Here is a 13,661-nt window from a genome sequence, read left to right as displayed (position 1 = left end):
TATTATTATTATTAGTTGTTCAATATTTGTAATAATAAATTTCATTTGATTTGTTCGGTTAATAGAGAAAAATAATTGTAATTTACAATTAATTGAGTTAAAAAATTATTAATAGAGAATGTAATGTTATTTATAATATGTATATTATATAAATTATAATATGTAACATTGTTAATTAGATTTTTTTGTTAAAACTAAATAACATAAAAGCAAAAAATTATACGATAGATAAAAAATAGGTAAAAAAGTTTATAGTTTAAAGATATTTTACCAAAAAAGTTTGCTGTGTATAGAGTAGAGTAGAGTAGATATCTATCCTTGGGAAAAAGGAACTACCGAGTGGGCAGGTTCACCTTAATCCGGATTAAAGAATTCTAAAACACCAAAAGCGTTTTAACCTTCCCCCTTCTCTCTTTCCTTTTCTTGATACCTCTCAACGTGTGTTTTTCGATCAAGAAAAATAATCTAACGTTATGAAAAAGTAGTTCTTTTGGTATTTCTGTCAAAATTAAGGGGGGTCGAGGAGTCCTTGGGAGGGTGGAGGGGGGCTAGAGGAAAGAGAACAAAAAAGAAGTTGACGGGAGTCACTGATTCGGTAAGATAAATAATATGATTTAACAGGATTATTCACAGGTAGCTATCGTTTACTTACACGGTATCCTTCAACAACGACTCACTCCCCATATTCCTTTCTTTTTTTTTTCTTTTTTTATTCTTCTTACCTCCCAGGTGTGATGATTATAAATTATGTTCCATGTATTTATCGAAGTATGAAAAACCCTCCCTCCTCCTTCATCCAAAAAAAGAAAAGAAAAAAAATGTACATAGTAAATAAAATTGGAGCAATATCTTCTTATAGGGGGGGGAGTTCTTATTTCGCGAGAAAAAAAAGAAGAAAAGGGGGGAGTGGAAAAAATATCCCAAAAAGTGCACAAGCAAACAGAATGAAGTATTTCAGGGTGAAATGATTATATTCGTTCAGGTAAAAAAAAAAAAAAATAGGGGGGCCAGGAAGAGGAGGAGGAGGGGGGCAGGGACAGGGATGAGGGTTGTTCTAGGTTCGAGAAATGAGTCGTCGTTCCGCGGTGGAGTTTGTAAACAAAAGTTAGCTCGAAATGTGTATACACGGTAAACTATTCCCCCCTTGTCCCCCCTTCCCCCCTCTTTTTCCCCATTATCTTAGGCCAAAGAAATTCTTCCCTATCTGGTTATGGAATCAGCTGCTGCTGCTGTTGCTTGCTGCTGCTGCTGCTGCTGGCTGCTGATGTTGGCTTCTGTTAGTGGCTGGCTGCTCACCTGCCGTGCGAAGGCAGGCAAACTGAAAAGAGAAAGAGCAAATTTTTCTATCTATCCTTTTCTATCTTTCTTATGTGATCCAAATTTTTTCGTGAGTATACTGAAGAAAATAAAGGAGAAGAAAAAATGTTCTGTGTTTCTACCGAATATCGACAAACAATACTGAGAACCATCAATTTTGAACGTTTCTTTTCTTTTTTTTTTTTTACCTGTGAAAATCATCCCCGTGCATTTGTTTCTTTTTTTTTTTTTTTTTTTGTACAGTCCTTTAAATAATAGTTAAAAGGTTTGTCTTGTTATGGGTTTGTCAAAGTTGCGACAAATCTGGGCCAACCTTTTGTTGAATGGATCTTTTTTGAAGGGTGGTGGTGAGGGGAGGGTAAAGAAAATGGAATAAGTGTATTATTGTTGTTTATATTATTGATCTCATAAAATAAACAAATGAATAATTTCATAATGAATTAATAATAATATTCTGTTCTGCTTTTAAAAATTATAAATTAAAAACATTTGTTTGAATGTTTGATGATGTTGTGTGTCTCACATATAAAATTAATTACAAAAAAAAACACCTTACTTATCTGTAAAAAATCTGTAAAAATCATTCCCGTGCTTTTTTTTTGTTCAATTCTTTAAATACTCACAAAAATTTTGATCTTATAACATTTTTGAAAAAATTGTTACAAATCTAAACAACCTTTTTCATTATTGAATAATTTTTTGGGAAGGAGAAATAAAATGGAATACGTATTATTGTTGTTCATATTATCGATCATAAAATAAACAAATAATTAATTTCATAATGAATGAATAAATAATATTCTGTTCTGCTTTTAAAAATCATAATTTAAACATTTATTTCTTAAATATTATTTTCAATAATAATCAACGGGACGTGTGTCTCACATATAAAATTAATTACAAAAAAAAACACCTTACTTATCTGTAAAAAATCTGTAAAAATCATTCCCGTGCTTTTTTTTTTGTTAAATCCTTTAAATACTCGCAAAAATTGATCTTATAATAGTTTTGAAAAAATTGTTACAAATCTAAACAACCTTTTTCATTATTGAATAATTTTTTGGGAAGAAGAAATAAAATGGAATACGTATTATTGTGGTTCATATCCATCGATCCACAAAAAAGAAAACAAATTAATAATTTTACAAAATAATAATATAATCATCCTCTCCCTTAAATCATAAATTAAAACAATTATTTTCTTATATATATATATATATATATATATTGTTATTTTAAATAATAATCAATAATAAAAGGGGTGTCTTCTCCGATAAATCCAAGATTTCAAATGAATGTATTCAGTGTCAGGTTTCAAAAGGAAATTTATATGTATAAAGTTTACTGAGACAAGATTCGATATTTTTCCTTCACCTTTCCCCTCTGCCCCCTATCCCCCTATCATCCCCTTTGGTCAATTATCACCTAGGATTAATCGTTTTGGCAGCATCGATTCAAACACTGACAACTAAACCTACGGTGCTAGCTAGAAGAGGGAACACCCATTTTCCTTTCTTACTCTTCTCACTGTACCCTTTTTCTTCTTCTTCTTCTTCTTCTTCTTCTTCTTCTTCTTCTTCTTCTTCTTCTTCTTCTTCTTCTTCTTCTTCCTATCTTCTTCTCTTTCTCGTTCTCAAACGAGAGTCAGTCTAATAATATTGTCTCGCGTTTCTAACGCAGCAAGGACCGCAATCGGATCGCATCTCGACCAGAATAGAAGTCGAAATCTCTGATCTTTCACACATACACACATATACATAGACACGTGTACATACACACATGTGACACGCTCAATTTCACTGACACTCTCTTTCTCTTTCTCTTTCTCTTTCTCTTTCTATCTCATTTCATTCCCTTAGGTTTTAAAACTTGGCTACCATTCTACAACTTTCTATCTACTTGACTTTAATGATAGTAGTAGTAGTAGTAGTAGTAGGGTAATAGTCTTTAGACAAAAATGTCAAAATATCTGTTCACTTCTAGGACTAATTATCTTCAATCTTATCTGGTCGTAATACTTTTTTTTTTTCTTTAATGATCTAATGTTTTGATTTTTGTGACTACGTGAGTGGAGGAAGTATGTGTGTACTTAATAAATGATAATATTCATTATTTATTTATTTGTTTTTTCTCTTCTCATATTTGTATTGTAGGTGGTTTATTAACGTTGTCAAAGTTTTTTTTTCTTTTTTTTTTCTTTAACGATTTAATGTTTTGATTTTTGTGACTACGTGAGTGGGGAAGTATATGTGTACCTGATAAATTATAATATTCATTATTTATTTAGTTTCTTTTTCATTTGTTTTTTCTCTTTTCATATTTGTATTGTAAGTGGTTTATTAACGTTGTCAAAGTTTTTTTATTTTTTTTATTTATTTAAAAATAAGTTTATAAATAAAAATTAAGTGTAAAATGTTGAATATCTTATTTGAGTCTCACTCAGTAACAACAACAAAAAACTGATGTGTGTACTTATGTACTTACGTAAAAAGTTATACTTCTTTAGCGTACCAAAACGAACATAACCTCAAAAATAACTTCAATTTTCCCGCGCATCGTAAATATCTCGACAACTTCGTGGGTGTCGATTTTTCGGTCGCATCTAACTTCACTTTCCAAAACGCGACAAACAGAAGTATAACTTCAAAAACTTCATTTGTATAATAATAAATTCAATTGCAATTTAAAAAAAAAATGAACAGAAAGAAAATACAAATTTTTCTGACACCTGGTCGTGATGGTAAGGGAGATAGGGGGGGCTCATTTGATTTTTTTCAAGCCTCAATTGTTAACCAACATAAAAACAAAACAAATTAACTTAAATATTACAAATAATAAATTAATATAATCTTATACATAATATATTATTGTATTAAAACAATAGATAAAATAATCAAAATGAAAGTATTGTTAAATTATAACAAACACACACCTATAGAAAATATTATTGTATAAAAAAAGAACCCCTCCCCCTCACAGAATGTATCCACGATAAATATAGTTGGGATTAGTATAATTGGTAATTTAATTTGTGGATAAATTTCTGACCGTGTCGTTATTATAGTCTTCTTCTTTTCCCTGTTATATGGGGTAGGAAGGGAGGAATGGAGAAAGATCCTAATCGGATCGCACGATTCCCACTAATTCGCGTCTAAGTTTATATCGCATGGGACGACACACCAAGAAAGAAAAAGAGTATGGGGGAGGAAGAGGGGGGGAATACTTTTGAGATAACATCTCTCCCTAGTTTTTATTTTCTTTTTTATTTTTCTTCTTTTTTTTTTTTTTACTATATACATATATATTTTTTGTCTCTTTCTTTCTTACTTATTTTCCACCCTTCCTCGTTGATAGGGAGAGGAAAATTCCTCCTCGTAAAATCGGATTATATCGGTTCTGTCGGCCCGTTAACGTTGTCCTACACTTTATTCGAACCTGTTCGCATGATATCGTTCCAAAAGGGAGTGCAAAAGAGATAGATAGATAGATAGATAGATAGATAGGAACACGACCTTGGGGGTCAAAGATTGTGAAAAGATCCCTTTTTAATGTTCCTCCTTCCACCACCCTTGTTGTTAAATCTTCCATCCAATTTCTCTTTCTTAATTCACCGCGCCAAAAGTAGGGTGATAAATAATTCGCCAATCGTATATTATCACACTTCTGATTGGACGGATTGACAAGAAAGGAAGGGAGGGGGACGCCGCCATTTTTCTTTTACGATCAGGAAACAAATCAATTCGTTTGATTAATTCGAATATTAATATTGTTAATAATAAATTGATTAATCATTTTTGAGGAGTGATAATGTGAACATTATTTTGATAAAATTGGTAAGCGCATATATGCGTCCTTATTCCAAGCGGATTGGTTCAGTTGGACTCATATACGCGCTTATGGTATTTAAATGATCCAAATTTTACTGTTAATGTGTAAATTATTTTGATAAAATTGGTAAGCGCATATATGCGCTCGTGGTACTCAAATGATTTAATTTTGTCGAATGAAAAATGATTTATTTATCGTATCTCGTTATATGGAATGTTGTTGTTGTTGTGTTGTTGTTATTGTTATAAAATATTATTTTATTAAAATTAACGATTAATAAAAAGCAAATGTAGATACCACTACTACTACTACTTCTACAACTACCACACCTTTCGATCATTATCTTTCCACGAGTTTGCATAGAAATTGTGAACTTGTGTTCGGCGTTGTAAGTTTTCTACGTTTCTCTTCTCTCCTGCGCCGTAAAATCTCTATCAAGGATTTTAAATCATTCTCTTTCGAGTTCCTTCGCCATAATCGTTTGTAAATAATATCTATGAGAATAATAATAATAATAATAATACTAAAAATGAAACGTAGGAGATATTAATTAACGAAATAAGAAACAAAAGCATAATCTAGATTAAAAAAAATGTTTATATAATAAATCAATGAGATTAATTATTTGATATAAAATACTTTATAGTATTCCATAAAAAAAAAAACAAAAAGAAATTCAACAATATCACAATGGGGATTATTAATACTTAAAACCTATTCCTTAAAAAGAAACATACAATATATTCTTAACATAGAATGAAATTCATAACCAATCGAATAATGAACAATATATTATCTTTTTTATTTATTAACAAATAATCTACACACTTTATTATAACTGCATAATTTTATACAAATTACAGAACGTCATGGTGGTGGTGGTAGGGTTAAAACTATTTTATAAAAATTACTAATATAATATTCTTAAAAGCACACAAGAACACAAGTATAAAAATCAAAAGAAAAAAGACAGGAAATAATTAACAAAGAAAAAAAAGAAAGAGGAGGAGGGTGAATAAAAAAAAAAATTCAAATATTTATTATATTTACAATATTCTTAGCAAGAAAACAAGTATATATAAAAATCAAAAGAAAAAGAAAAAAAAAAGGAAGGAAATAATTAACAAGGGAAAAAGTGGGGAGGGTGAATAAAAAATTCAATGTCAATTCATTCCCTCTCTCTCTCTCTCCTTCTCACTTTATATTTTTCTTAAGATGAGATACTAATAATAATAGTAGTAGTAGTAGTAGTAGTAGTAGTAGTAGTAGGTGTCTCATGGAACGAGCACGAAATAAATGTCTCCTACACGCGATGAGTCACAAATCCTAATGAAAATAATAATGCCCCGAAAGAGCGTTTCGTTTCCTTTCCTTTCCTTTCGTTTCGTTTCGTTTCTTTCCCGTTTGGGATCCTTGGTGCAATGCGGATAAATTTACTGCGCGATCCTTGGACGGATAAGGCATACCTGGGGACACCTCCTCCGTTGGGTTATAGTCTTCCTCCTCCTCCCCTCTCCTTTCCCCTTTCCACCATTCCCCCCATCCCCCCTTTCTTTTTCTGGTATACAACGGGTGGCATGAAACGTGCGACGTATCCGAGACGACACCACCAAGAACACCACGAACTAATACCAATCACCATCATCAGTTTTACCAACACCAACACCATCACACAACCAGCACCAACACCATTAAACAACTTTTGCTATCTCCTTTCTTTCTTTCTTTCTTGTTTACATATTGGATCTCATCTCCTTGGTCACAAGATTCTCCTGGAAATAATTCTTTCCTTGAACGTTCGTAGTTCTCCTATCCAAGAGGAGGGAGGAGGGTGGAAGGAGGAGGGGGAGGTTGGTCCGTACGACGAGAAAGATTTTCACCTGCCGAACAGATTTATCGTTGCTGGCATCCTTTCCCCCTCCCCCGTCTTTCTTCGACCTGCTGGACCATCCCTAAAAACCAACAAACAAACAAACCAACCACCACCACCACTACCACGTGTTTCAACGTCGTTAATTTTATTCTTTTTGTTTCTTTTTTTTTTTTTTTTCGTTTATTTCTGGTGTAGTGGGATCTTCGACAAATCGCATCGTAACATCTTTCCATTCCAACAACAACCACTAACGGGGTGGCTGTAGTTGGTGGTGGTTGGTGATTGTACATTCAAGAATCTGAATTTTAAACTAACGTAAGAAAATTCTTGATGGGATTTCCACATGAAATTTTTCTACAATTTATCTAAGAAGTTAACATTCTTCTCTTACGTGTTGTCCCCTTAAAAGGGTGGGGGTGGGAATGATAAATGAATCATTTTATATCAATCATTCGTACTCTAAAGTGATTGGTGATGATACATTCAAGAATCTGAATTTTTAACTTACATAAGACTTGATGGGCTCCTCATGAAATTTTTCTGCAATTTATTTCAGAAGTTAACATTTTTTTCTCATGTGTTGTCCCCTCTCAAAAGGTGGGAGGGGGGTGGGAATGATATATGAATCATTTCGTATCAATCATTCGTATTCTATTTATTCGCATTCTATTTATTCGCTTTCATTTAAATTGAATCATAATTGTAAAAGAAATGGTGCTTTTTATGACTTTTGGCTGGATCAAATAAGTAACTCGTGATATGATATACGTTGTTTAATACATTTTTTGGCACAGTGTTTTGTCAATCATTCTTATAAGAGTCATTCGTATTACTAATTTTCTGTCCACTTGCCAGATATAATAAAAGATTGTYMTWATATYTGWWTATATATATATATATATATATATATGTATATAAGTATATTTACATTTAATTTATACTTACTATTCAATTATTTGTATGTGATAAATTCAATAAAAATTATTATTAACCCCTTAACCTACAATTACGGGCATATAGACCGTAATTAAAATTATAAATATTTGTAAAAGAATTTATATAATATAATAAATATAAATAAAATAAAATAAAATATAAATTTTCTAACGTAAATCTTAGGTTAAGGGGTTAAACAAATGAAAACAAATATTTCCATAAATTTAAAAAGTTCAGCTATTTTATACATTTTTATGACTTCATTTCCACTTGTCTCGAATCCTCCTCCTCCTCCTCCTCCTCCTCCACCTTCTTCTTCTTCTTCTTAATCTCGTGACATCATCTTTCTTTCTCTCATACTTACAAACAACAACATTCATAGTAATAAATATAAATTCGTATGAAGAAAAATCAAACCTTATTCCCCTTTGTGATCGTAGAAGGAAAATTACGATTATAATTTAACCACCCCATCACAGTCCCTCTCTCTCTAAACTCTTCAGGTTATTTTGTTTATATATTCTTTAACTTTACTCATCTCTTTTAAGAATAAAATTTAAACGCGTCGAGTTTTGACGCTTATTATGAGGTAAAAGGGGGAACAAAAATAAATGGCTGACCGGTGATCATATTCGCTAACCAAAACGAATCATCATCCTCCTCCTCCTCCTCCTCCTCCTCCTCCACTTTAGTTCTTCAATAATCGTCACGTATTTCTTCCAACCAACCCCCTCCTACTTCTTCCTCCTAACCCCATCACCTTTCTTGTTAGGATAATCAAGAAAAAGATCAAACAAAATGGTTTGAGTGAGTAGGAAGAAGATTGTCCTGTCTTATCAATTGGCAGTAGCATCTATGGTTGATTCTGAGATAACAAGAGAGAGAATGGGAGAGTGAGTGAGAGAGACAGACCGGTTCTTGAAAACACCCCGTAGACAAGTGTCGAGGCACTTGCGACAGAGCCGTATCGTAACGGGCATGTCTAAACGACTTGTAAAACAAGTGCTTAACGATTGCTCGTGTACCTGGACGAATGCGTGGAAGTTGGTTGGTTGGTTAGTTGGTTGCTTGGTTGTGTGAGAAGAAAAGAATGTAAAAGTATAGAAAAGAGAGAGAGAGAGAGATAGAAACCCAGGCACACAAAGTCAGGAAACTTCAGGTCCCACGTGTGTTTCGAGACTTCGAGGAGGTCCAGCTTGCTAAATTGAGTTTACGAGGATGTGTCCGATGCACCTCTCTTCTCTGTCCTTTTTTTCTTTCTTCTTCTTTTCTGAGGGGGTTTTTTTTTCTTTCTCATCCTCTTCTTCTTTTATATTCAAAGCCCCCTCCCCAGTTAGTTTCGTTGTTTCATTCCTTCTATTTCTCTCTTGGTCTTTCTTATTCTGTATTATCCCTTTAATTCACAAGTACACATACATATATATATGTATATGTATGGGGAGGTGAAGGAGGAGATTCTCCAAGTACCCTTTTCTTCGTATTTTACACACGGACAACGGTATTATCTTATTCGATATTATTTCGATACTTTCTTCTACATTCTCCCCCCTTTATCCCCTCTCTCCGTTCTCGGATTCATTGCTGATCATGGAGTTGTTTCTGCGTTTCGCGTTACTATCTTGGTATCCTACTTGAATAACACTTACTTTTGCAATTACTCTTTGACTTTTTCTTTATAATAATGAAAATATTTCATTCCTATAAATTATACGCCAAACTAACCATCACAATGTATTTGTTATTATGTACCTTTTTATTTGTTCTTCTTTTTTCCAATAAATAATTCTTGTAATCACATTGATGAGGGGGGTGGTTGTAACCAGTACAATTGTATTCATCAAATATCGTGTTTGTATGGTTTTCTTTTTTGGATTTCAGTGGTCAAAGGGAAGACAAAACTCATGGCGGTGGGCTTGGTGATTCCAGTAGCGAATCAGGTGACGAAGCCAAAAGACAATCCGTCGTTCAACAACAACAACAACAACAACCATCAGCTTGTGCTGTTCAACAACAGCAACAACAACAGCAGCAACAGCAACAACAGCAAATGGTTGAACACCAACAAACTTCTAGCATGTACCAATTACCACCACCCGCTGCGGTTTCAAGTCCTCACTCCTATCATCAGACTCATGGTACTAGTCTGAGTCATCCTCATACACCTACCCATCATATGCAACACCATGACACCAGCAGCGAAAGCGGTGACGACAAAAGAAACCTTCATCATCAGTTGCAACATCATCTTCAGGTTGGTGCACATGGTACCCATGGTCTGGTTCATCCTACGGCTACTTTACCACCGCCACCACCAAGTTGTGCTCAACAAAAGAGTCAGCTTGATTATATGCAGTATTACAGCCCTCAGGTAATTAATAATCTTGTTTTTGTTTTTTATGTTTTCAATATCTGCACACACAGAGAAAACAAAAAATTTCTCAAATTTTTGTTCTTTCGTTTAAACTTTTAAATAATCCTCTGGACGCATATAAATTAACTTATGGGGATTCAGAGACGTATATATATGTTGCTTGACAATTTTTTTCTTTTTTTCTACCTTCCTCTTTTTACTTAAAATTTCTTTTCTTTAATAATATTTGTATTAGCTTAAAAAATCATGGTTAAATAAAAGTTTACTATTTGATCATCTAAAACTTGACAATTCAATTATTTCTATTAAATTATTATACAAAAGAAAAGAAAATAAAAGAAATGGTAAACTAAATGAGAAACTGTGTGTGTGAGGTAGGTTTTTGGCATAAGTGTTTTATTGTGATTTATAATCGCGAGAAAACGGGCATCGTATTATTATTATTATCTTTTTTTTTTTGGATTTGTTTTTGAAATGTTCGTAGGATTACTTGATAGGCACGCCCACCTCGGCGGATCTGCAGAAGTCGCTTCCACACACGGCCACGTCAATGCAGATGGGTGCTATAGCACCATCGATGGGTGGCCTAAGCCCTATGGCACCTTCGACGATGTTACAGAACACGATGCAGGGAGTCAACACCATGAATACCATGTCGATGAATGGTATGGGAATGGGAGCCTATCAGGGAATGGGTTCGATGGGGATGACTACTTCACACGCGGGTTACCACAGTGGACTCGTATTAGGCGATTATCATTCGTTGTGACCTTGGGCTCCTAATGGTCAGAGTAAAAGGAATCCCGAAAAAACTTAAAGGATTAAACTATTATTATTAAAACAACTAGTTTTTCCCCTTAAACTTCTCATCTCGTCGTCGATTTGTGTCTCAGCCACATAATAATAATAATAATAATAATAATAATATTAATAATAATAATATTAATAATATAATGATAATAATAATGATCCGATGCGTTCAACCATTCGATTGGTTTGCGCGACACACGATTTCCCCCACCACCAACACTTCGCACACCCCACCACCACCACCCCGTTATCCAACCGAAAAAGTGAGGACTCCTATATTTTTTTTTTTTAGCACGAGCTGAGAAAATAAATGAAAATTTAGATCAAACATATTAATAATAATAATAATAATAATATAGAGACAAATTTATATCATTTGAATTTGTTCAAATGTGGTTTGATTATCTCAGTTTTATAATAATAATGGAGTCATCCGAAATAAATGGCCCACTTTTTCTTGGAGGTGGGTTTCGGTTTCCGCGTACGTTTCCGGATAAAATAGCAAAAGACATATTAGCATTTTTCTTTATCCCTTGTTTTTTTCAATATAATATAAATCTTTCTGCACACCGTAGCAAGGACCACCAATCACCACCAACAACCACCACCACTATTACCATAATTCTTTTACATACACACTCACACGCACTCCTCTTCAAAGAACAAACAGGTTCTTTTTATTTTTGCGACTATTAAATTAATTCTTTTATTTTGTAATATCTTTTTCTCTCTCTCTCTCTCTCTCTTTGTAGCGTACTATTTGTAAGTGAACAACAAATAATAAGAAGAATAATAGCACAATCTCTATAAATTGTAAGTGTGTTGTAAGTGTTCGTTTACAGCGTTTATTTTGACAAACCAGAGATCATTTTATTTTTCTATATCAATTTTTAAAGGAATTATTTATAATTATATTGAAAAAGTGATATTATCCAAAAAACATTGATATCATTTTCACAATACATATATATATATATATAATATATATTTGTTTTTAGAAAGATCCTGTTATAAATTGAATAATTAGCAAAACCGTTGTATACGAATAATTGCATATTAAAATCACTCTCGAATTACACACACACACACACACACGTAAACACATACTTATATTTTTGTTTAAACTTACATAAACTATTTTACTTACACGTTACACGTATGTACGCTTCTGTCTGTCTGTCTGTCTGTCTGTTTGTCCTTTGTCTATCTATCTTATCAATTATCCATCCTTGACCTCTTCCTGTATATATGTAGATATATTGAACACTTATTCAAAGCACACACACATACATACACAGAAACACTTGTTTTTTATGTTCTCCAATAAAATCTGCAGAACACAAATAGGAAAAACAGAACAAAAAAAACACACATATATATATATATATATATACAGATATATTTGTATTATTAGAAAAACAAACAAACAAGATTCGCACAGTCTTATTCGCTATATATATATATATATATAAAAAGAAAAAAAATAATAAAAAGAGAAAAAAGAGAAAAAAGATAATTATAAAAACCACGTACCGTCACGCAATCTATAAGTTTAATTATTATTAGTCAAGTAAGTAAGTAAGTAAATAAGTAAGTAAATAAGTTGGTCATTTATTCGCAATTCACGGTCCTTCTGTACATAGGTAAAATATTTACATGAGTGAAAATAACGTATGTAGGTATGTATGTATGTATGTATGTATGTATGTATGTATGTATATGTGCATGATGGATAAAAGGAGAGGTTTTTCTTGGTATGTATGATACAAAATTATCTGTATTTCTCTTTCTCTCTCTCTCTCTCTCATTTGGATGTTGTATGCATGCAAATTGTAAGCGTGAAAAAAAAAAATAAAATATATATATATATATATATAGAGAGAGAGAGAGAGAGAGAGAAAGAGAAAGAGATAGCAGAAAAGTTGTAGGAAAGAAGAGGAAATTAAAACAAAATATCTATTATTGTTTCGTTTATAAATTTCTCAAGGAAAAAAAAAAAAAAGAAAAATAATAATAATGATGCCTCCTCTTTTCGTGCTAATAATAATGTCTTATTAAAATATTCCATTTAAATTAACACGACGAATATATATATACACACATATTATGTTTGTAAAGTTTGACAGTAAAAGAAAAAAAAGTATGTATGTAAAAAGAAAGAAAGAAAGAAAGAAAGAAAGAAAGAATGAAAAAGATAAAACATGTGTGATTGGAGGATAAAGATAATGGAGAAATGAAAAAGGATCATCGTTTGGTTGTTTTTTTTTTGTTTTTATTTTATTTTGTTTTTTTTTAACTTGAAGGATCCTCGGGACGAAACAGGGTAAGAAAGAATGTAAGATTATATGGGGTGTAAAATACACACACACACACACACAGGCGTGGATTTTTTTAAATAATATATGTATATATATATTTATAGGATGTTGTCTTTTTTTTTTAATCGTTATTATTATTCTTGATTAATTATTATTCAAGTGCATGCAATGAAAAAACAAAAGAAAAAAGAAAAAAAGGAAACTGATA

General features: G+C 32.3%; 1 protein-coding gene across 1 annotated transcript in view; it reads left to right on the top strand.

Annotated features, from left to right (window-relative positions):
• LOC106789621 (homeobox protein 5-like) overlaps positions 1-11,248 on the top strand; it is a 43,244-nt gene extending 31,996 nt beyond the window's left edge. The window contains exons 3-4 of the mRNA XM_014753999.1: positions 9,833-10,322; positions 10,810-11,248. Of these exons, the coding sequence (XP_014609485.1) occupies positions 9,833-10,322; positions 10,810-11,094 (775 nt within the window). The 3' untranslated portion in view covers positions 11,095-11,248. The remainder of the gene's footprint in view (positions 1-9,832; positions 10,323-10,809) is intronic.
• Positions 11,249-13,661: the final 2,413 nt, after the last annotated feature.

This window comes from Polistes canadensis, unplaced genomic scaffold, assembly GCF_001313835.1.
Source record: "Polistes canadensis isolate GaletaPanama2010 unplaced genomic scaffold, ASM131383v1 scaffold_193, whole genome shotgun sequence".
Lineage (NCBI taxonomy): Eukaryota > Metazoa > Arthropoda > Insecta > Hymenoptera > Vespidae > Polistes > Polistes canadensis.
Note: the sequence above shows the minus strand (reverse complement) of the source record. Positions and strands in the feature narration are given on the sequence as shown.